The 23,622-nt window shown below is 33.6% G+C and overlaps 4 protein-coding genes across 5 annotated transcripts; 2 read left to right on the top strand and 2 right to left on the bottom strand.

Moving 5' to 3' along the window:
* Positions 1 to 41: 41 nt before the first annotated feature.
* LOC18054083 (squamosa promoter-binding-like protein 13) lies at positions 42 to 1,446 on the top strand. Its single transcript, XM_006451743.2, has 2 exons — positions 42 to 526; positions 837 to 1,446. Exons 1-2 carry the CDS (start codon positions 273 to 275, stop codon positions 973 to 975), a joined length of 393 nt encoding a protein of 130 aa, XP_006451806.1. The 5' UTR covers positions 42 to 272; the 3' UTR covers positions 976 to 1,446.
* Positions 1,447 to 1,548: 102 nt separating this feature from the next.
* Positions 1,549 to 4,323, bottom strand: LOC18054082 (probable protein phosphatase 2C 39). Of its 2 annotated transcripts, none has more exons than XM_006451741.2 (4): positions 4,086 to 4,323; positions 3,047 to 3,289; positions 2,353 to 2,629; positions 1,549 to 2,111 (listed from the first exon to the last, which is right to left on the bottom strand). In XM_006451741.2, exons 1-4 carry the CDS (start codon positions 4,119 to 4,121, stop codon positions 1,819 to 1,821), a joined length of 849 nt encoding a protein of 282 aa, XP_006451804.1. In that variant the 5' UTR covers positions 4,122 to 4,323; the 3' UTR covers positions 1,549 to 1,818. The 2 variants fall into 2 exon arrangements, with proteins under 2 accessions (XP_006451804.1, XP_006451805.1); XM_006451742.2 differs by having other exon boundaries at positions 4,115 to 4,323.
* Positions 4,324 to 8,484: 4,161 nt separating this feature from the next.
* LOC18054080 lies at positions 8,485 to 9,235 on the top strand. The gene has a single exon (XM_006451738.2). It carries the CDS (start codon positions 8,531 to 8,533, stop codon positions 9,233 to 9,235), a length of 705 nt encoding a protein of 234 aa, XP_006451801.1. The 5' UTR covers positions 8,485 to 8,530.
* Positions 9,236 to 11,154: 1,919 nt separating this feature from the next.
* LOC18054079 (protein RICE SALT SENSITIVE 3) lies at positions 11,155 to 14,013 on the bottom strand. The gene is made up of 8 exons (XM_024178069.1): positions 13,581 to 14,013; positions 13,392 to 13,442; positions 12,866 to 12,994; positions 12,607 to 12,712; positions 12,343 to 12,384; positions 12,170 to 12,226; positions 11,627 to 12,080; positions 11,155 to 11,555 (listed from the first exon to the last, which is right to left on the bottom strand). Exons 1-8 carry the CDS (start codon positions 13,709 to 13,711, stop codon positions 11,377 to 11,379), a joined length of 1,149 nt encoding a protein of 382 aa, XP_024033837.1. The 5' UTR covers positions 13,712 to 14,013; the 3' UTR covers positions 11,155 to 11,376.
* Between the last annotated feature and the right edge of the window lie 9,609 nt (positions 14,014 to 23,622).

Below are 23,622 nucleotides of genomic sequence, written 5' to 3'. Positions count from 1 at the left end.
ATAACAAACCCAATTAATAAATTTTTCTTTTGAAGCTTCTAATCATTTACAAAAAACAACAAAAGCAGGGTGTGGTCCTCCTCCAGTCTTTTCACCTTTTCCATTAACTCACTTCATTGCTTCTAGTTCCCCACTTTTGCTTCAACATTTTTCATCATCAAATTCACTCCCATCGTAAAAACACACCTGCTATATCAATGGATGCGGCAAGCCTTGAAGCACATCGCTAGCTAAAGGAAAAGACTGTCAAGGATTGCTTTCTTGAGGACGATATGGACAACGATATGGAAGAAGAAGAGGGTGGTGTTGATTGTTATGCAGACGATGAAAGAAAGAAGAAAGCGACCGGAAGAAGAGCAGCGCCTGCCGGGACTTCATCACCTTGTTGCATGGTGGAGAAGTGCGGAACTGATTTAACCGATGCAAGACGATACCACAGGCGCCACAAGGTCTGTGAAACTCATTCCAAGGCTCCTGTTGTGATTGTTGCTGGTCTCAGGCAAAGGTTTTGTCAGCAATGCAGCAGGTACCATTTTTACGGATTCTTTGCTATTGTGATCAGCTTCTGCTTGGATGTGTTGGTTAGAAATCTTAAATGTGCTTTGACCACTTCGAGAAGCTACATCTTCACCATTAACTGAACAAACTAGTGCTAAATGAATAAGTCTTAAGTGCTAACATAGCGGTACATGCTTCAGTGCTTCTTGATCCTTTATCAAACAGCCACCCTTGCCAAGAATAATGTTTTTAAAATCTCCCAAGGCTTTCTTGTCTAGTTCCAGATTCTAAAAATGTTTCAGTTTCTAGGTTGTAATGTCTCTTGCTTTGTATTGCAGGTTCCACGAGCTATATGAATTTGATGAAACGAAAAGGAGTTGCCGTAGGCGTTTGGCTGGACACAATGAGAGGCGTCGGAAGAGCACAGCTGAAACAACTGGTGAAGGATCAAGCTGCAGAGGGGTAGGTCCTCAGTAGGACGATCAGTTCAGACAAGCTGACGAAAATAATAGACTGTAGACACCTGTCCAAGTGAATAGACCTTACAAGCATTCCTAGATCAAATAAGACCGGAACTTTCTGCATTGCAGGATGCTCCCTCTCTTCTGTCATCCTTAGGCTCCTCCTCTCTTCTGTCATTCTAAGGTTCCTTTAGCGCCGGCATACGGTGGTTCCTAACAGCAGTATCTAGGCTATGCATGAAGTAGAATTATCTTTGATTCTCCCGGTGTGATGCACCCTTCGAATAAATTGTGGTAACAATAAATACTTTATACTTTTGGTGACTGGCCTTAAGAGTTTTTGTACTGCTATTCTAGATATGATGTTAAATGCTACCATCCGAACTTGTTGATTCCTGAGGAATCAATCGTTACGCAAATAAATTGTCCACTGCAAACTTCAATCTCAGCTTCATTTTAATTCTAGACATACTGTTTGATGCGGAACTAGGGTTCAAGGTTTCTTAGTTCCTATAAACTATAAAGTTAACAAGGATCATAGCTACTTGCATCATTATCTGAGCAGAACATATCATATCAGAACAGATAATTGAGCGAATGCAAACAAATGACATTGTTTACAGTTAACATCTTTAAAGTATTAGCTACATTTATGCTTCAGGAACTGTATAAACAACAAGAAACAAGTCCGTAGCATGCTTCTTGCATCTAATAAACTCCTAATAAGAACACAAACAGGTTTTCTTATATGGCACAGCAGATCAGTATACCGATGAACGTTCACCAATATACCAAGGTGCATAACAAATAACTAAAGACAGTCCTCTGTGAAACAGGAGAGGGATCTCATCTACTACTATCAGTTAAACTTTACGACAACACAGGAAATGTCATCTGAGCTATTTCTAGCAAGTGCTTCTTCAGTAAGGTGCCTTGCAGCAGACCGAGCATCTTTTATATTCTTGATGGCATCTGCTGCATCTTGGTTCGACATAACTTTCCATAATCCATCACTTGCCAAGATAATAAACTCTGTATCATCATCGATCGTCTCCATCACCACATGTGGTTCTGAACTCAGATGCATTTTCAAGCTCTTGTCACCAAATGCCCTTGCCACCGCCAATTGTCCATCAACACGTGGAACATCCCCTGAATTCGTAAAAGAAAATTTGTCATGCTAATGATCAAACACCATGTCTACAAGTAAAAGAACCACAAATCCCCATTTAAGCAAATGTTCCCCCGGTAAACAGAACCAGCCATGATATACTGATTTCACAGTTATGCAATGGTAAGTCATCTCAAATTATAGAAAAGCCTTGAGGGAACACTCGTTATTACCCAGGTGGAAACAGAACAAAATTAGCTGATCTCTAGGTAAAACTGGTACCTGGAAAGTTTGACACAAAGCCTCCTCTGCCTTCAATATGCTCCCTTTCTGAGCTTGGCTCGTGATCAACTGACAATTGTTTTGCCACACCATTCTTGCATATGACTGCCCGAGAATCACCGACATTTGCTACTACCAGCTTCTCACAGTTGATTAATATTGCAGTGACTGCAGTTGAACCACCTTTACCCAAATCAACTGCTTTCTCCAAAATTGTAGTATCAGTAATACAGTAAGCTCTCCTGACTGCACTTTCTGGATCTTGCCAGAAGTTAGGCTGATTTCAGGAAAAGAGGGACAATAATTAAAGAAAGACATTCATGTATGTAATGTTTAGCTAGCAGAGCTTACAATTAGCTAGATCAATACACTAAAACTAGAACTAAGATATGCAAATGTCATCCAATCAAATGAATCAGAAATACATGATGAGACATTATTATAGAAAATTACCAATAAACGAGCATGAAAAGACACTACATTGGAGTAATGGATATTTTTTAATGCAAGTTCTACTATGAAATGAACTGATGTGGCAATTCTACACTCATTATAAACAACGGCTGCTTTGATCCCATTTCTCATCTTCGGAAGAGAGCTAAATACAGTTTAATACCCGGTTATAAGGCATGATACATCAGTCGAATCGCTACTCCAAAGTATTTGGAATAAGATTTTCGAAAGAATCAGTTACCTCATTTAAGATATTCTCGAACAAATGTGTCCGCAGAAAATCAGGAATTTCATGGCTTAAGTGACCATCAAATATGGCAAATAAACCCAATTCATTCTCATCAACTTGCTTAAACTGCGCAACGACATAATCTTCCATGGGATGACCCGCCTTTCCCTTTACTAAGTGGTAGCCATGAGTTACATGCTTTTTCATCTTACTCTTTCCTTTTCCAGAATCAGGAGATGAGCCCAATACTTTCTCCTGCAATCACAAAGAGCTCCATAGTTGAAAAAGACAAAGGGAGGAAAAGTGTTGACACTATAAAATATTAACCATCCACTACTTTGTTTTTGAAGTAAGACAAGGTAACGGTGGTTGATACATACAACTTGTTCCTTCTTAAATCAATAATAAAGATGAAATTAAAAAACTTATTCAACAATACAACCATGTTAGCGCATAATCTATCCACCTTATAAATTAAAAAAAGTCCCTACATCACAGCCCCATTGGTTTAGCCTTGGATTGGAAGCAAGAGATCAAGGGTTCTACTCCTCTCACACACATTTCTGAGGGGATTCCTTAATTTGGACAAACTGGGGTGGGAAGCCACGAATGGAATTGGCCTTGATGCATTGCGAGTGCATCCCCTCGACTAGGATAAAAGTGTGGCCTAAAATAAGTTGTCTGAAAGGATAAACTAAGTAATCAAGATAACCGCCACCTTACACAGACAGAACTTTTCCATTTTCCTCAATCCTCCTCTTCATTGCTAAGCATGAACCTGAATCCATCTTAATATTTAATTCAATTTTGTATACTAGCGGTCAAATTCTGAAACTCTGACTTCTCCAGCTCTCAGCTGAACCAAATTTTAACATTAAGGGCATTCTTAAAAAAAATGAATCTTTTGCATCCAGAAGGTTAAATTACAAGAACCCAGTTGCTACCCATACAGTCAAAAACATGAAAAACAATGGTGCCATGTCAATCTCAACTTCATGCGACAAGTGGGTACCTATGATAATAAGAATTGTAATGAAAGATAAAAAGATACCTTCATCTTATTGAAGATTTCTCTCTTACCGATCATGGCTTTTGCTGCTTCTGTATTTCTTAATACGAGTGTGTAATTGAAATAATGGGGATAAACACAGACACAGTGGCGAAGGAGGGAGCGAAGAAGATGAGGATCCTTTAACGGTTGACACGACGACTTTTGCCGCGTTCTTCGCTGTACAATGACGCGTTAGCGTTTATTTATTTTATTTATTTATTTATTTATTTATTATCATTTAACTCCAAATGGAAATCAATTAAATGAAAGGGTAATCTCATCTCTCCTACAAACGGGTTTGGCACGCCGCACGACGCTGAACGGTTGAAGTCGTGGTCGTGGCTATAAATAGAAAGCACAGTAAACGAAGAAATGATTACCAAGAAAAAATTACGGTTAAATATTTGATTAGTCTCTACTTTAAATAAAATATTTCTTATAATTTTTATATTTTAAAAAATATTTTGAGGTATCCTTATTATTAAATATGTGATATTTTCATCTTTATTTTCTTTATTTTTATAATAATACTTTCGTAACAATATTTTTAACGACATTAATAAAAAGAGAACAAATATTAATTTATTAAAGTAATATTAAAATTAAAATTAATGTAAATTTTTTATTATTATTTCTACTTTTAAGGTTAATTTGATAACTTAAATTATTTTATAAATAAATTTTAACAGTTGCATGGTACAAAAAATATTAATTATTTTATACTGATATTTATTTGTTGATATACTAATAAATAAATATTGGTTCATTTGCTAGAATTAACTTTTTGAAATATATACTAATTAATGTCAAGTAAATTGTTACAAGGATATTATCATAAAAGTAAAGAAAAAATAAGGGTAAGTATATAACATATTTATTTGCAAGGGTGTTTTGAGGTTTATTTTTAAATATAAAGATTAAACAGTTACTTAAATCAAAATATAGATACTAAATAAATATTTACCTAAAAATTGCATCTCATTTCAATTCTATTTAGGATAATTTCAAATTATCTCCTCATGAATTAACTATCTTCAAATCATACTCTTTATTTTTGAAAATTTTAATTTATTCCTATTTTATTAAGAAGACTGAAAAAATTTCACCAACCCACCGTCTATTTTTCTTGCCATTTGAAAAAAAAAATGGAAATCTTTAGATTTTCAAAAGTAAAGAAGATAATTTAAAAATAGTCGATCCACTCTATTACATACATACAAAAAATATTAGGATTTTAAATATCTTTAATTCTAGTCTCAACCGCTGGAAAACTTATAAAATTATATTTTAATATTTAAAACAAAAGTTGGATTAATTAAAATTGGGTTCGTTATTATGGTTGGATAGATACAACAATAAATTATTTAACAAATAACAAAATATTTTAAAAAATAAACTTATAATATATATATTAAATTTTATATTTTAAAGTCATTAATTATCATAAACTATTAATTCTTATTTTACTATTATAATTTTTTTTTTACTTATAACTTAAAAATTACAACACTTTGATGTCAAACAATACCTAACACTAATATATTGAGCATTACTCTATTTGCTAATGCAAAAAATGTGAAATTGCCCTAAATTCTAAATTAAACTTAGCCCGTTTCTCAGCGTAAGCCTATCATATATTGGGCATTTTGCATGGATTGTGCAAACAAAACTGCTTGTTAATGACACGTGTGTGCAATATAAGAGCAAGTGAGCGACACGTGGTCAACGGCTGGAAATCCGTAGGCAAAACAAATTATTGTTAATTTTTTTTTTCGAGTGTACAAAATATTGATGATAATTAGAATTAGATCCTTTTTTATGGTATATACAATATGTAGTTTATTAACATTCCAGGTTAGGGATGGCAAAATTCGGGTTCATATCCGGGTTTAGTCATTTTGGATCCGAATCCGGATGCCATTTTCTCCTCTCGAATCTGGATTTTAATCCGGTATTTTCACCCGGATCCAGGTTCAACCCGAAAAACAACGGGTTTCCAGATTCTGGGTTTTAAACCCGAATCAATGAATCAGTTTTTAAAATTCTAAAAATAAAAAATTAATACATTTCTAAGTGTAACAACAATTCATTCAAGCATAAACCATTTCGAATCTTTTAACTGTAACAACAATATTTCAAGCATAAATAAAATCAAATAACAAAGTACAATGAAATCAAAACGAAAGGATAGCAACCTAGATCGTTGTTTGGAGTTGCAAGAACCCGAGGCTGCGACGGTCGCGAACCCGAGAGTATGAGTTGCAACGGCGACGGTGGCAAACACAAGCTTGTGACGGTGGCAAACCGCAAATCCGAGCTTGTGACGGTAGCGAACCACGAACCCTAGCTTGCGACGGTAAAAACTTGGATCGTTGTTTGGAGCTGCAAGTAGCCAAGGCTGCGACGGTCATGAATGGCGAACCCGAGAGTACGAGCTGCGACGGACGACGGTGGCGAACCCAAGCTTCTGAGTTCTGTCGGTGGCGAATCGCGAAGGCTGCAAGAAGCTAAGTAACCCAAGCTTCTGAGTTCTGTCGGCTGCAATCGCGAAGGCTGCAACCTAGATAAAATTGGGGTTTTTTTAATGTTTGTATTTATATTAATCAATAAAATTAATTAAAAAAATATTAAAATAAGATATCCAGGTCCGGGTTCCGAATATCCGGGTTCGCCTAAACCCGGAATCGGACCCGAATATATCCGAGTTATAAAAATTCATTCTGGATCCGGATTATTTTACACTCCGGTACAGATTCAACCCGGCCCGGATTATCCAGGTTCATCGGGTCCGAGTAAATCTGCCATCCCTATTCTCGGTAATATTATAAATCTAAAAGCCTTGCTTAAATAACTTTGTTATGGTGCTGAGAAACCTAAATATCTACTCATATCTATAAGAGCACTAATAAAAATAATCTGGTACCTTTAAGTTATTATTACTCAAATAATTTAAGGATTGTGAAAGATTAATTTTAGGTTAAGTTGTAAATTATAATTAATGTAAGTTAGCAGCCGCCGTGCAATCAAATATATTACTCTTGCAAGGTTCACTTGGATTTCATGCATGGAGCAATTGAGGAAGCAGTTGGCAATTGCATTGGCATTTAGTAGCAACACAAGCATGTACTCCCCTTTTGGGTTCCTGGAAATATGTATTTGTTTTATCCCCCCACCCCAAAAAACAAAGAAAAAGAAATATGTATCTGTTTCCTCATATTGGGCTAAGTTTATGGGTTTGACCTCTTAATTTGGACCAAAATATAGCCCAGACAAAAAAATGAAAAATCATAGGACAATTCTTGGTCAAAAGTTGTCTCCCAGTCAACCAAAATCCACTCTTGAGAAACCAGAGAGACCTACCACATCTAAGAATTAGAGTATCAACAAAGGAAGAGTATTATTATTATTATTAATCCTACTTCCAAAATGACTTGCTTTGCTTGTGGGGACAAAAAGTTAGGCCTTGAATTGGCTGACTGGTGGCCCTTAGAACATGAATTGTTGAAATGGGCCCAAGAGTGTCTTCCTCAGAAACCCAAACGGGAGACACAAGGATTATTCTAATATCTGATTTGTCCTCGTTTCTAGGAGCTATCAAAGTGTTTGATGAAATTAATTAATCTTTGGTAATTGATAGTTTTGATTCTTCTTTAGCGTGTTGATTGTCCCTAACGGAGCCTTTGCTTCCCACAACGCAAGAAAGCAGCTCTCTTTGAGTCTTTGTTGATCCCATCAAAGCATTCGGTCTTGTGAAATTGTGAAAGCCTATAAACAAAAAGGATAACAATCCAATTAACATGTTATTATTGATTAAGTTTATTAGCCCACCTCCCTCACTTCCTCTCTGTCTCTATCTCTCTTCATTGGTAGATTTCAAGGTATCTTTTGCTTTACATATCAAAAGAGTATATTTGGGAGGATGTGTCCTTCAAAGAAACAAAAGCAAGTGGACGAAAGATTAAAGGCTAAAAAATCTATTGAATTAAGAACAAACAAAGTACCAGAGAAAGCATTTCCTTGAAGTTTCTTTTCTCACAACAAAAGGATAGAATAAGCAAATACCATATGATAATGGTAGGATTAATTGATCGTATCCCACTATTGAACTTAATAACACTATACATATTCTAAGAATTTTTGCTGACATGGCATCTTCATGAGGATGCTAAGCCACACTAAGCTACATCATTTAGCAACACTAACAATATAATTACAACCCAAAAACAATACCATGTGCTAATTGGAGGTTGAGTTGGCAAGTATATGACTACATATGATTTATACCACCGAGATTATCAAAATCACCCAACAAAAGGGCCCCAAAAAACTTGTTCATATCATTCATTATAAGCATTGTGTTGCATTGCATATATATACACAGATGCTAGTATGCAACCTCACTCATATACGCACCTCAATTAGCTCCCCGACAGAAATTAACCACCATGGAGGACAGCCGGAAAAAGTCTGGCTCTGGCGAGATGTTCTGTTTTTCTAGCACCCCAAATCAAGACCAAAATTCCGACTTTGAATTTGGTTGCTTGACGCCTGATTCTCCCTCTCAAGATCCATCGAGAAACTCACCAGCTGATCATCTTTTCTTCAATGGCAGGCTCTTGCCTCATTCTTTCCCGTGTCAACAACAACCTGCTACAGCCATTGTGATAGAAAACACCTCTCGTGCAACGAGTCGAACAAGCAGTATTAGCAGCAAAGATTCACTCATGTCATCAAGAAGCAACAGTACAAACAGCAGGAGCAGTAGTTGCAGCAGTGCAAGAACAAGTTCGAGTGACAATTCAGAGAGGAAATTGTTGTATTATAATAAGCTTGCACACAGAGCAACTGCAACAACAGCAAGTAAAATGGTTACTACACAACTGTATGGATCTTCTCAAAGGTGGCGGTATCTTACACCAGTTCCTGCAGCATTGAAACGCGACGTTTCGCAGAGGAAAAATGGTCGGGGTTCGGTGAAAGAAAATGATCAGAGATCAAAGAGACAAGGTGAGATGAAGAAGCTGAATTCTGAACGGCCAGCAGGAATTTGCAGAAGATTTTTCATGTCATTTTTGTTCGCATGCAGAGAGTGTCATGCCATGGAACCATCTACCAAAGATGATATCCTGCAAGCAAACGTTAAGTCATAGCCACCCATGTAACTGATTTTTGCACTGATTTTGAACATCATTTGTATGCATTTCGAGTAAATATATATATTAATTGAGTCAATTGAGTTTGTGAATGATTTTGTGATCATTAATTTGTTTTGAGAACATCATTGCCGGAATTATGAGTACTTGTAGGAGGTTGTGAAAATTGGTGTGTTGAGGCAGCTGATACTTGGGAGCAAAGGTTGAGGTTTATCTTTCTTTTTTCCACAGAAAGCAAAAACAATTAATGGAAAGATAAGATACTTATGAATTACAAGTACTGATTAATTTCTATTTTTGATTTCAAGAATAATTGTGCCTGAGAGAAATCTCAGATTAGAAGGGGGCTATACTTCTTTAATTCTGCCATAGAATAAATGTCAGCCACAATAGAGTGAGATGCTTAAGCAGTTAAGCTTCATGAGGCTCACGAAACCCCCCAGCTAAGCTGCAGCAAGTTTTGGGCCCAAGCTTTTGGGTCACACCCATTGCAGTTGAAGATCAAAGCTTAGTCATAACTGATGAAGAGGTTAGATCGTTAGTTTGATTATGTTTGGGTCTTCTTCTTTTCTTTTTTTCTCCCCTTTGTTTTGCAATCATAAACTTAAGGTCTGCAATCAAAAGTTTTGTTTTGAATTACTTTCAAAAGCTTAAAGCAAGGAGGATTTATCAAATTGGGATCAATTTATGAGGCAATGTTTACTCAGTCCTGAGTTGTTAACTTCCCAGGTGTTTATGTTTTGCATTTTACTAAATTACCAAAAAGCTTAGCAAAACAACTAGCACAGAGGCAAGAAATAGCTAATGGAGGGACTGCCTCTTGTGATGCTTGCAAGTTGCAACCGGTGACTAAAGTAAAATCTTTTTTTAGAGCCAGAGGCGCGCGGGTTGGGGACTTTGATCAAGCCCCCAAGCCTCCCAATACCCTCAGGTTCAAACAAGAAATGATTGTGAGCGGCAGGATTTCTATTACAACAAAAATCCTCATCAAATTGGACTGAATATCAGTATAGTGGGAACTGAAACCTATAACCATACCCCGAATATCTTCGACTACATATCTAAAAATAGTAGAGCCCGTGGAAACCTTCTAAGCACCCAAATTATCCGAAATCATATCATCAGCATCACCAGTTTGATCAACTGGACTCTCCACAGGAGAATCATCCTGATCTCTAGACTCAACAACAAGATAATACTCAACACTCAACCTGGACCTCCTAATCTTGTACCCTAACTCATCCAGGGCGGAAGTAAGAGGAGCAACATGACTTAAAGACCGATTATCAGTAGCAACAGAATTAGGCGGCAGCGCCGTATACCATTTATGTAACCCAATATAAAAGCTTGTAAAAACATGCCCATGGCATTTTTTTTTTAATAACAATCGGCACTGTGCAAATAACTTACGCAGTTTCAACCTCTGTTAGCCAAGGCCAAAAGATTTTTTTCTTTTAAAGAAAAAAAACAATAGCCTGTTCGGTCCTTAAAAAAATGATTAACTAATGTTTCCAAATTTAATATTGCTTCATTCTACATGCGGTTAAAAAATCTTTATATTATAATTCACGCGTATACTAAACAAAATACTATATTCTGCTGCCTACGAGCATATTCATGTCTTACTCAACAAGTGATGTTTTAGGCAAACTTTTGGTGTGGTCAAAAAATGGTTTGTAGCTTTGCTCTAGGCATAGAAAATGCCAGTCCACACTCCACACCACTGATGTTGAAATCGCCCTAGCTAGGATTTTGACTGATGGGTGAAGTGAAGTAAAAGCAATCTATTCATGAACCCTTGGGTTTCGTATTTGACTAGGGCTTTTAACCTAACACGGCAACAGTGTTGTAGAAGAAGCATAGATATCACTCAATTCATCTATTTCATATAGCAAAATCAAAAACTGGAAGGGCAAAAAGATGGGAGATAAAAATTTATGCTAAAACTTACGTTAGGATAAGCTACAACAAATAATTACGAAGTTTTGAGAGGGGAAAAAAAAAAGCAAAGATAAAAGGGAAAAAAACACGAACATTTAAAACTGAACTAGAAACAAACACAGGAATTCAGCAGGAAAGAAGCATAAAAGCTTTGCCTAGATACAATTTCTGACCCTCTAATACCAAGTTTTCTAAATTCATTCCAAGAAGGTTTCCATAACGTCGTTATACATCCCTGGCTCAGGATTCCTATACTCCACTGGTTGATGCTGATGGTGATCGACTGAAGTAGAGGAAGATGATGAAGTCATTCTTGCTGGCAAAGTAAAGCTTCTCTTAAACTTGTTTTTATCCTGATGACTGTCCAAGCTTAAAACTCATTTGGGTTTGCACCGACATCAGAATTTGGATTCATATCTTTCCCTTCCAGAATGAGAGGGTGATGACTTTGATCGGATTTGTTTCCAAAGCTCTCGGGGTTAAACAAAAGCTTAGCATCATCAGGTCTTGCAGTAAGAGCATTGAAAAATGACAACCCATTTGGCCACTTGATGTCATTTTCATGTTCTCCCATCATATTGTCCATTCGTGGTGCTTCCAATGAATGAGGGAGAAGGAACATATGAGTCTCATCTTTGGTTTGTGGGAATCCAACTCTACCAGGATTTTGAAAATTGGGTGAAGCAAGCATTGAAGTAGTAGATGGCATTGGCCGTTGGCCCCAGTTGAAGAGCGGAGGAGGAGGCCGAGTTGGAATGGCAGATTGCTTTGAAGGAATTGTCGAAGATGAGGAATTGTTTCTGTTCGAAGAAAACAGCTGAGAGAGATAGAATCCAGATTGATAGCCTAGGGATTCAAATGTATGCCTCATTCTTAACACAAAATGGAGGTCTTCAGGTATCTGAGGAGGGACATCGTATTTCAATAAGATAAAATCATCCAAGCTGCTAGTTTATGCATGCACAGGGAAAATGGAAAACTAAAACTTACAATCTTGCAGGATCCCAACTGTAGGAGGCCATGACCGGCTTGAATTACAGCAATGGTCTGGTAAATGGAAATGGAGGAGTACAAAGTCTAAGTACAAGAAATGGAAAATTGAAAATTGAAAATAACCGAAGACTGACAACAGTGAAATTGACGGTGCTGGTGCTGGTGCTGACCTGAATGCCAGACTCAAATTGATCAGTCCATTCAGGAGGTAGCTGCAATTATTAACAAGTAGGAAAGGTTAGCATCAATTAATAATAAAAAAGAAAAAGAAAAAAAATGATGCCCCGATCTCATCAATAATGGAGCAATATAATACCAAATCCTACCTTTTTTCACCCAAAAATCTTCATGAAAATGATTTGAGAACAAAAGAAATAAAATTAAAATACAAAACAAAAAAAGGAAAGAAAGAAATAGTGGGCAAAGTTACATACAGCATCAAAAGAACTCTGCCAGTAGTTGGAGATGTTTGGTTCGCATTCTGTTGGCTCTTTGAAGACCCATTTATGACACTTATCTGAAGCAACCTTTCCCATTAACCTGCGCAAACAAAGATGATTCACCAATCAAAAAGATTACATAAATTAATTTAATTTCAAGCTATTCTTTCACTCTATTTGCTTTGTTATATTTACACATACACAGAGAGGAATAAAAATAAAAAATTAATAATAACACCTACCCAGTACCCACCCTTCTCCATAATTATATAACTGAATGGACATTTTGCTGAAAGCCTTTCTCACAGGATCTTCGCCATCCATCTCTTCCAAACAATCTGCAACTCTTCCTCGACAGAACCCATCTTCCCACATCAACATCCTTCACGAAAAAAACATTATTAAATCTCAGTACTCTTACATTAAGAAGAACAAGCATTCACTATGAATAAATAAATAAACACGCATGGTATTGACTCAAGATAATATTGCAAAAAGTTCAAAACTTTACACCGAAATCAGAAATTAGCGTATACCCATTTGACATAATCCATTATAAGCTCATTTAATCATTAAAATAATCCAATTTAATCAACATTGTATGTTTATCAGTTATAACTTTCTTCAAGAAAAACAGCAATGCTCTGTTCTGAAGCAGAGGAAAGGCCAGAAACAATACAACTAAACTGACTCGAGTGAGCCAAAAACAAAAAGAAATTTTGTATTTTTAACACACGGATTTAAGTAAACGAGAAGAAACAAAAAAAGACCATACTCACAAGCTTCCATTATCATCACCAACCTTGCAACCATTACCACCTCTAACTCTCCTGCAAACAGAAACAAAAACATCAAAAACAAAACAAACCCAGTTGAGGAAACATCTCAAAGTACAAGAGCTTGAAGAGGAAAGAATTTTTTTTTTTTATAAAAAAAAAGATGAGAGAGTTAAGCAAATAAATAAGTACGGGCGAGGGCGAATAGTCCAAAAGACAGAGTAAGTCCAGTCTGTGTTTAAACAGACGCTTCTTAGTGCTTCATGAAGGGCCATCATCCCGACTGCTTCTTTGCTCCTATCTCCTGCTCCTGAGCCCACCATCTTTCTTTCTCTTTCTCTCTTTCTCTCTTTCTCTTTCTCTCTTTGTATTTATATCAATTTTTACTTTTTGTTTTATTTCGTTCTCTAAACACTTGAGAATTAGACCCTTTTGTGATCTAATGATCTTGCTTTCTCTCTTAAACTTTCTGTTTTGCACAAACACTTGCTTTCAACTGCTGCTACTACTAGCAAGCAAAGGAGCAAATAAGCGAAAGCTTATTTATTAGCTTCTTTTTACTTTTATTTTCTCTCTTTCTATAAAGTGGCTATAACATAACTACAAGCCATTTTTATTTCTTGATCTCCCTGATTACTATTCTCTTTTTTTGTTGATCTCGAAGTAATGAGGTGAGGTTTGCTAGTCTTGACAAGAAAGAGAATGAACCTGTGTTTGTATTTTATTTTATTTGCTTCTTAAAGTGTTTTGCTAAGTTTTAACCATGCAAAAAAATATTGGTGGGGACAGCTTTTATCTTTTTATCAGCTGCCTTCTCACCCTGAAGAACCCAACAATGAGGGTGAGGTGGAAGCAGCAGCAAAAAAAATTAAATAAAAATAAAAAGTGGCTGTGGTCTTTTGCAGAAGGCAAATTTACATTGTTATCCATTTTGTTTTTGTATCTTTGTTGGGAATTTCTTGCAAGCTTTCTTATTTCACACATTTGGGTTGATTTGGTTTCCTTCTCTGACCTTGCTTTGGTTATGTACTGATTTTGTGAAAGCCTTATTGGATGAAGAGTTCAAGCACATGAGCTCCTCATTCCAACAACTCTTTCTTTTTATTTCCCCCTTTTTTTTTCCTTTTCTTTTTCTTTTTTTCATCAAATAATTAACTCTTTAAATGTTTCAAAATTTTATTCAAATAAAAAAGACAAGAAGGAATAAAGATAGACTTAAATTTATGATTGGGCAGTCCCCAAGCATCAAATGGAAATTAGGGCAAATGGATTATTCAATTTATTGAGAAAGGGGGCCAAGTGAAAGTAAACCATCTAAAAGCTAGAGACTTTCACCATCTAAAAGCTAGATAGACATTATTAAATAAAATTAGAAAGAAAAACCATTGATTTTCCTAAAGGTCTAATGACTAAGGCTATGATCTATGAATAGGAAAAAAAATGTTCAATGATAAAAGCACAATGATGAAGAAAAGAATTTCTTTTAGTTAAACTATTCTTCAAGAGAAAACATTACTGAAGAAATCGATAGTTCCACATTTCTTAAAGTTACTTTAGGGAGGATTTTGCTAACATCTTTTTCATGGTTACTAAGAATATCTCAATTAATCAAAAGTTTGTATGGGTAACAAATCTAGAATGAGATTCACAATAATATGCATCATGATTCAGGTTCATTATATGCCACAATCACAATGATTTGATCACCTCTTTGATTAGAGATTGCATCATTGCATCATTTATTTATTTCACTAATTTGTTTATCAAAACAAAGATCCATAAGGATTATACAGCTAACAAAATTTTTCTTCTGACTGGACATATCATTTTCTTTTATCTAATTAGATATTTCTGATTTCGTTGATATCATTTGAAAAATATAAATTAATATAATCTTTTATCCAACACGAATGCCAATACTTTTTTTTTAATCATGTCAATGAAGCTAAAACAATAAATTACAACGCATTCAAGCTTGGGGCGTAGATCAGTTGGTATGAGCATGTTCTACCTTAACCAAGTTCCTTGATTCGAATCTTGTGAATGCAGTTGCGTTAAAATACTTATTGGAGGAGTTTTACCGCCCTATTGGTCCTACCCGACTTGAATCTCGATTAATTGAACCCTAATATAATTTTCAGATACCAGATGGTTTAATACACAAAAAATATAAAAGGCACTGTAATTGTTTTTTTTCCACCTTGTTTTTTTAGTTTTATCCACTCTTTAAAATAATGACTTTTGTAATATATGATAGCTTCAGTGTCTAAGTGCAAAGTTATTTTTATAATTAGTAAATTGCGTTAAAAGGCCAAATTGGCCAATAATATGATAGACCACGTCAGCCTCATATACAATACTATGTATTTCTGTATGATAATCTAGGATTCAAGCCTTAGTTATGATAAAGCCTAACAATATAGCAACAACATAAAGAAGAAGAAGAATTATGTTCACTGTAAATTCGAAAATATGACTCCACATGCAAAGATCTAATATGATACATTTAAAATGATTAGCTCAGATAAAATCGACCTTTTAGTTTATCCAAGTGCTTGGGATTCGATGGATGACGTCATGGTCTCTATAGTTCCCATTGAATTTGATTGAGAAGATGAACCTTGTAAAAATATTATTGACTCCCATCAATCAAGGCAAGAAAGGATCAATGGAGGCTATTCAAATAGGTATAGGCCATATAAACGGGATCCCATCGCGGTTAGAGTTATGAATTTTTAGTTTATAGGATCCACAGTTGGTGACAAAATCACCCGTTTGATAAAATATGTTGCCAGTATATTTTCATCTCTTCTTCCAGTGTGTGCTTGTGGGGGAACATGCATGCAAGAAAGAAATTTGAGCTTCTACCTTATACAATTATCAATCAAATAAAAAATTCTTATGCGTATCAATTCTTGCATCTATTATCGCAGCTGAAGTGATAGCTAGTTTTGGTATGTTGGGGAATATTATTATTGCTGAACCTAATGCCCATACTGCATTTGCAGGTTAGTAGTAGTAAATTGCATTAAAAGGTTCAAATTGGTCAATAATATCATATGGCACATCAATTTTAAATACAACGCTTAGATTTTCCCAACAGGAGTAAGTTTAATAATCGGAAAAAAATGACTCTGCAAAAAGATCTAATAAAATACCAAACGAATTTTTTTGAGTCTAATCTAGATTTACCCACCTCTACTCTTGCATGTGAAGATCACATTTCAACAAAAATAAATAAATAATCACCCAAGTGTCGCTAAAATAACATAACACTATCATTCGAATCTAAACAGAGAAACTCGAAAACAAGAAAACACATGTAAAGGAGCAGAACAAAAATAAAAAACAGAAAAAGATATACTATTTGTACCAAAAGTGAATGTTTCAAATAGTAACACTTAATATTTTATGCGACCGATCGAGAAAAATCTATTTTCTAATGACTAATAAGTACATTGAAAATGGTAAATAGAGAAAGCAGATTGAAGGTTAAATAAGAGAATTGGGGAGGGACGGAATCTTGAACGGTCAAAAGGGTATTGGGAAGGAGAGTGGGGGATTAGATTTGGATTCAATATTTTAAAAGGGGTTTAATTAATTTATTAATATCATGAGTAATGATATTGTCTTTTGTGTCGGGTTGTAAGGACTGGAAAAACTTTGTGTAATCATATTAATTCGTACGGCTATTATTTTTAAGGCGCTTCCACAATCGGCGCACCCCTTAAGGACTTTTCTTTCTTTCTTTCTTTCCTTCCTTCCTTCGTGGCCTACCTTCTTCGTCAAGGTAATGCCAAAATTCCAAACTGCCCTTCGGTTTTTGATCGTTGTGAGCCGTGACTAGAGATGACAATGGGGTGAGGTGGGGGGGGTGGGGAATTAATTTTTTTTACTTCCATTTCCTACCCCATTCTTTAATAAATTTAGTGAGGTGGGGATGGAGAATCCCTACGTGGTAAATGATTTCTCCATCCCCATCTCATTCCCCATTTGTCTATTTTATAATAAGTATAAATATACGATTTCAGTAAATTAAAAATTAGAGATTTAAAATAAAATTATTATCATATTATAAAGTATTTTAATTATTTTTAAAAATATCTAAAAGTTTAAAACAATATCTTAAAATGCTATCAAAACTGAAAAATGTTTGAAAAGAGCAATACCTTAAAAGAGAGAAAAAAAACATAACAATATTTTAGAGTTGAAAAAGAATTATATTGTAAGATTTTCTTTTATTCATATCATGTTTATATTACATAAAATTAAAAAAATATATTAATTGACATTATAGTTGATAAAATAAAAATTATTAAATAAGAATTAAAAACATATTTATATATAATGAGGATTAGGTGTGGGGGTAGGGTGGGGAGTACAAAACCAAACCACATCCCATTAAGAATTTGGGGATTATTTTTTTTCCATTCCTTACCCCATTCCTCAAAAATTATTCAAAATTTTCCCCATTTAGGGTTGGACTCCATGGAGCCCTAAACCCGTGGAGGATTTTGCCATCCCTAGCCGTGACCCTGATTTGTACACCCTTTTCCTTTGATTTGTTAAATGAAAATAAAATTTAGATAAATCAAAAGTAGATACCTCTACTAAAATTAATATATACCACTTATGTTTTTAATATTTTCATAATTTCAAAAAAAATTCATTGGCACAAAAAATTAAAAAAAGACAGAGGGATAAATGAATTATTTGTTAATAATTTATCTTGGAAACAAGAAATATATATTTATTATAAGAAAAATATTTTACAAATAACAAAAAGTACAAAAAATATTTTTTATTTAATAATTTCTTATTCACATTGAAATTATATATTTCTTATTTTTAGCACTTCACTTTTTTTATTTTTATGAATATAAATGTACTTGAAAATAAGGGTAATACCGTAAAATCTTGTCATTAGAGGCGTTATCAACTAGTATAAAAATAGTAATGGGATAAGTAATATATATTGATTGGTAATCTCTCCTAGATATAATAACGAATTACCCATAATTTATATAGAGACGGTGCAAGTGCAACCATTATTAAAATTAATACACTGGATTTTATTAGATTCTACAATTAAAGCATGTTTGGATAAGAGCAGTACTAAAATAGATAAGTTTTAAGAAATCTTCATGTTATAGCTCTCTTCTAATTAAGAGAGAGTGTGTGTGTATTAAGTGGGTGACATTTTTTTTATCAATTTATTTATTTTTAATATTTACTTATTTTTTCTATAGTATTATCATGTAAAAAACATAAAACTACAAATCGATCAAGTTATCATCAATTCTTATGTGATTGGTTGGTTAGGAGTGAAAAAAAAAATTAGCATATAAACAAAATACAAACTAAAACCTTTTATATTACTATTCTAATAATCATTATTAATTGACTGAAAGTTGGTATAATATTTTTTTTAAGAAGCTTTATTAAGCGTAAAAAAGTTACACAAGAATAATAAATTAAAAATTTAAACAAGCAGAAAATTGGATACACACCAAGCATCCTAAAAAACTCTATTAAAGGAATTGTTATTGGAAAAAAAAATTGATTATTTGACTATTTGCTATTAGTTTATTGGTTCAACAAAATAATATTACATTTCAACCCAAGTAAACTAAAAATATAAAATGACAAAAAAATTAGATGCAACGAAGGGTATTGCTGTCTTTTCAAAAGAACGGTGGAGCGCTCAAATCACTTCACCTCAAAGCTGGCACTTCTTAATTAAAAAATATATATTACTGTACTGTTATTATTATTCATTAATTAATTAATAGATAATAATAAAATTAAGTACAGAGAATATAATTTTCAGATTAAGGGGCGAGTCACGTGCGCACGTGCCATGACAGCGAGTCGGTGCATCGTTTCTCTTAAAGAAAGGTACTTAACCGCACGAATTGCGGGGCACTGCGTCCCCCACCCGCGACAATCCCCACCCTCAGCCACATCACGCGCCCGCTCCGCCCGTCCCATCGAAAACCTCCTCCCACCGCAGTGTCGCAAACAGGGCCCCACAGGAGCGCGCGTGGGGTCACGCGTATCGGAGAGTGTTTCTTCGCATTGGATGAAAATAACAAAATGGTTTGCGTCAATCAAAAGTCCTTTTGGCTCCGCATTGACCGCCCCAGGCCTCGCTCGGTCGCTCCAAACCCCCACGACCGTATCTGTGGTGGGTCCCATTGCCCTTTTTTCCACTGAAAATCTCTTAACCTAACTCTTTTTAATTAATATTAATTCTTTCAATTGTATTGTCTTTTTTTTTTGCCCCCCTAACATGACCAAAGCTAAGACAAATCATCATCAATACACTGAATGATTCCTAAAATTCTTTTTTCTTTTGCTTTGACTATTGTGTTTAAAGGCACTTCTTTTTGCATCAATCTTAACATGCTTTTGAATAATTTTACCTAATTTTTGTATGTTATCATTTTGATTTTCCTTTTACTATGGTGAGGAATACACGTTACGCCGTTTTTTAAGGCATTGTGGATAGTGCCCAAACTAATTTAGTATCCTTTATTTGATTTGACATGGTTAATATTGTCTATTTAATCGGTTTTTTTAGCTTATAATGGCTGATTGTAATATCTTAAGTGATATAATTATATGATTTTTAAAATCAATAAAATTTAGTCATCTGACAGTATTTTAGATTATAGAGTTTTAGTATAGTTACAAGGTAATATTTGAATATTACTTGAAAACTATATATAATTCACTTATGCCATTTTGAGACATGTATTATAACAATTGGATGAAAATAATGGTATGATCGATATTACTACATTTCACAATTTAGATCTATTAACAGTGATAGATTTCGAACCAAAAAAAATCATTGTACAAGTTGCACTTAAGCAATAATTATGCTGGAATTTTATTGTAAAGGACCACTGAAATCTGCTGTTGTTATTTAGGAAATGAGTGGTTAGTGTCCAAACTATGAATTAATTTAGTATCCTTTATTTGACATGATCAGTATTGTCTATTTAATCATTGTTCTTATATTGTAAAGTCTGATTTCGATATCTTAAGTAATATCGTTGGATGGTTAAAAAGTCAATAAAAATCAATAAAATTTAGTCATCCGACCAAACCCAGACTATAGAGTTTCAGTATAGTTACAACCTAATGCTTGACTATTACTTGAAAAATTATATATAATTCACTTATGCCATTTCGAGACACGTATTATAACAATTAGATGAAAATGATGGTATGATCAATATTACTACATTTCACAATTTAGATCTATTAATAGGGATCAATAACAAATTTAAAAAAAAAAGATATTATCATTTTTCCACCAAAGGTATTCTGACACATCATGTCAGTACCACGGTTTGGTAAAACCATCAATTTATTACAAAATATTTAAACTGTTAGCATTTTCCCACCATTCCGTTAAAACTCAGTTAATATGTAACGGAAAATTCATAAAAAGTCAATTTTACCCCTGAGGCGTAAAAGACGATTTTCCCCTTTAAGAAGGAAGAACAACAAATGATGATTTAATTACAAAATTCATAAAAGGTTAATTACATGGTCTTTTAAAAGGTCAATTTTACAAAATTCATAAAGGGTAATTTTTGCCCTTTAAGAAGGAAGAACAACAAATGATGATTTAATTACAAAATTCATAAAAGGTTAATTACATGGTCTTTTACGCTCCAAGGGTAAAATTGACCTTTTATGAATTTTTCGTTACTTATTAACTAAGTTTTAACGGAATTGTGGGAAAATACTAACAGTTTAAATGTTTGGTAGTAAACTGATGGTTTTACCAAACCGTGGTACTGACATGATGTATCAGAATACCTTGGTGGAAAAATAATAATATAAAAAAAAAACATTGTAAAAGTTGCACTTAAGCAATAATTATGCTGGAATATTATTGTAAAGGACCGCCAAACTCTGCTGTTGTTATTTAGGAAACGAGTGGTTAGAGGGAAGAATGAAATGAAGATGAAGACCGTCCACCTACTGAGCATAGAAATGGCCATTTTTCATGCTTAATAGGAGAAAGAAAAAATTTGTCAAACACTACTATAGGGTTGGGAGATTGGACAAGTCCCTTATCATCATTATCAACCCCATCAATTCACCGTTGGATTTCATTAGCAAAATATTCTTAGGTGGATGAAATTGTGTTGGGCTACTTTATAGGGTCTGATTTTCGTATCCGAAGGGTATCCATCATATCCTACGACTCGAACATCGTCGAATAGTAAAAAAATTAATAAGAATTAACAAAAAATCATGCATGTATTTATAATAGTGTAAAGTTAAAATATAATTACATGTAAAAGCTTATTTAGTTCCTATATTTTAAAATTAGTGTTCGTTTAGTCCTTGTATTTTTAAAAATACCTTGAAACATCTCTGCCGTTAAATTATTGATATCTCTACTGTTACTTTTTATTTCTTTTGACTTACTTTTACAATATTATCCTTTTATATTAATTTTTTTTACAAGCACCATTTGCACACTTGATAGTTTGCATATAATTTTTGACAATTAAAAATTAATATAAATTTTTTAGGGTTAAATTGGTAATTTAATTATTTTCTTTTTATTAATATCCAAACAAAAAAATTATTATAAAAGGATAATATTGTAAAAGTAAGCCAAAAGAAATAAAAAATAACAATTTAATTTTTGACAATTAAAAATTAATATAATTTTTTTGGGGTTAAATTAGTAATTTAATTATTTTCTTTTTATTAATGTCCAAACAAAAAAAATTATTATAAAAAGGTAATATTGTAAAAGTAAGCTAAAAGAAATAAAAAGTAACAATTTAATTTTTGACAATTAAAAATTAATATACATTTTTATTTTTAAGATTAAATTGGTAATTTAATTATTTTATTTTTATTAATGTCCAAACAAAAAAATTATTATAAAAGGGTAATATTGTAAAAGTAAGCTAAAAAAAATAAAAAATAACGGTAGGGGTATCAATACTTTAACGACAGAGATATTTCGAAGCATTTTTAAAAATATAAGTACTAAATGGATACTAATCTTAAAATACAGGAACTAAATAGACTTTTATCCTATAATTACTTATATAATTTTATTTAATTATTATCAATCAACAATTTTCTAAAAGATCGACATCAAGTTTAAATCCTTGTAACGACCAAATGATAGCTTCGTTGATATTGAAAAAAAAAAAAATCCTTTTTCTATACAAGTCCACTTCAACGTTATTAAAATTTTATAGAAGAGCTTTAAGACAACGATAGTAGCTTAATCTTCCAATAATAACAATAATAAAAATAACGATCATAAAAATCATCGCCAAAGATTTATTTAAAAGAAAATAAAAATGAAGGTCACGTGCGGTGCATGGCGTGGTTCGTTCTTTTTGACATGGGGAGTTGAGAACGTTACGCGTGTCCAGACAAAACGTCATTTATTAAGGTTTAATTTTGGGATCCGGATTCCCATTTTCATTAACTCTATTTGATTTTTTGGTGCTCCATTCATGAATCATGATTCATTTCTCCTTTCTCACGCAACTCCCGTCGTCGCCCTTTAAAAAACAAATGGGAAAATTATTAGCAAAAATTATCAAATTCTCATGCAACTCCATCGACCTACCCTCGCTTTGTCGAGTGCATCTCTCTCTCTTTTTTTTTTTTTTTTTTTTTTTTTGTTTGGTGTTGACCTTCCTTAATATATGCTAAAAAGTATAATGGTCATTATCAACTTTTTATTCGAATATTGACATTTGATTATCTAACTTTTAATAAACTTTCGACGAAACACAATGTCTTCATTTATGTAAATAGTTTATCAATAGATGGGATGATTTTAGATTACCTCTCATGAATTAATTATCTTAAAAATTACTCTCTTACTTTTGAAAATTTTCAATTTATTTTATTTTTGTTAAGAAGATTAAAAAAAAAAAATCAACTCACACCCATTTTGTCTTTATCTTTATGATTTTAAAAAATAAGATAGTGATTTGAAAATACTCAATTTTCAAGTGGGCAATCCGACATTTACCTTGATACAATTTCAAAAGAAAAGTTTTCAACTATTTTGAATTTTTGTTAAAAGTTAGATGAACCTCAAACTGCGTAAGAGAATTTGTTGGGGCCCAGCCCAACTTCCGGCCCAATTTGTGTTCAGTTTCGGCCATTTATTCAAGCGAAAGAAAGCTTGTGGACACAAAGTGTAAGCTTTAAGTTTTAGCAAGGG

Source organism: Citrus clementina, unplaced genomic scaffold (assembly GCF_000493195.1).
Source record: "Citrus clementina cultivar Clemenules unplaced genomic scaffold, Citrus_clementina_v1.0 scaffold_1, whole genome shotgun sequence".
NCBI classification, from domain to species: domain Eukaryota; kingdom Viridiplantae; phylum Streptophyta; class Magnoliopsida; order Sapindales; family Rutaceae; genus Citrus; species Citrus x clementina.
The sequence above is the reverse complement of the archived record's forward strand: the minus strand, read 5'-3'. Positions and strand labels throughout refer to the sequence as shown.

Excerpts from the sequence above, each read along its gene's own strand:
- LOC18054082 (XM_006451741.2), bottom strand. The coding sequence starts at position 4,121 with ATGATCGGTAAGAGAGAAATCTTCAATAAGATGAAG. Across the intron at positions 3,290-4,085 it reads AAATCTTCAATAAGATGAAG|GAGAAAGTATTGGGCTCATC; the intron begins GTATCTTTTTAT and ends TTGTGATTGCAG. Across the intron at positions 2,630-3,046 it reads TCGAGAATATCTTAAATGAG|CCTAACTTCTGGCAAGATCC; the intron begins GTAACTGATTCT and ends TCCTGAAATCAG.
- LOC18054083 (XM_006451743.2), top strand. The coding sequence starts at position 273 with ATGGACAACGATATGGAAGAAGAAGAGGGTGGTGTTGATTGTTATGCA. Across the intron at positions 527-836 it reads TTTTGTCAGCAATGCAGCAG|GTTCCACGAGCTATATGAAT; the intron begins GTACCATTTTTA and ends TTTGTATTGCAG.
- LOC18054080 (XM_006451738.2), top strand. The coding sequence starts at position 8,531 with ATGGAGGACAGCCGGAAAAAGTCTGGCTCTGGCGAGATGTTCTGTTTT.
- LOC18054079 (XM_024178069.1), bottom strand. The coding sequence starts at position 13,711 with ATGGTGGGCTCAGGAGCAGGAGATAGGAGCAAAGAAGCAGTCGGGATG. Across the intron at positions 12,385-12,606 it reads GGCAGAGTTCTTTTGATGCT|CTACCTCCTGAATGGACTGA; the intron begins GTATGTAACTTT and ends TAATAATTGCAG. Across the intron at positions 12,227-12,342 it reads AATTTGAGTCTGGCATTCAG|ACCATTGCTGTAATTCAAGC; the intron begins GTCAGCACCAGC and ends TCCATTTACCAG.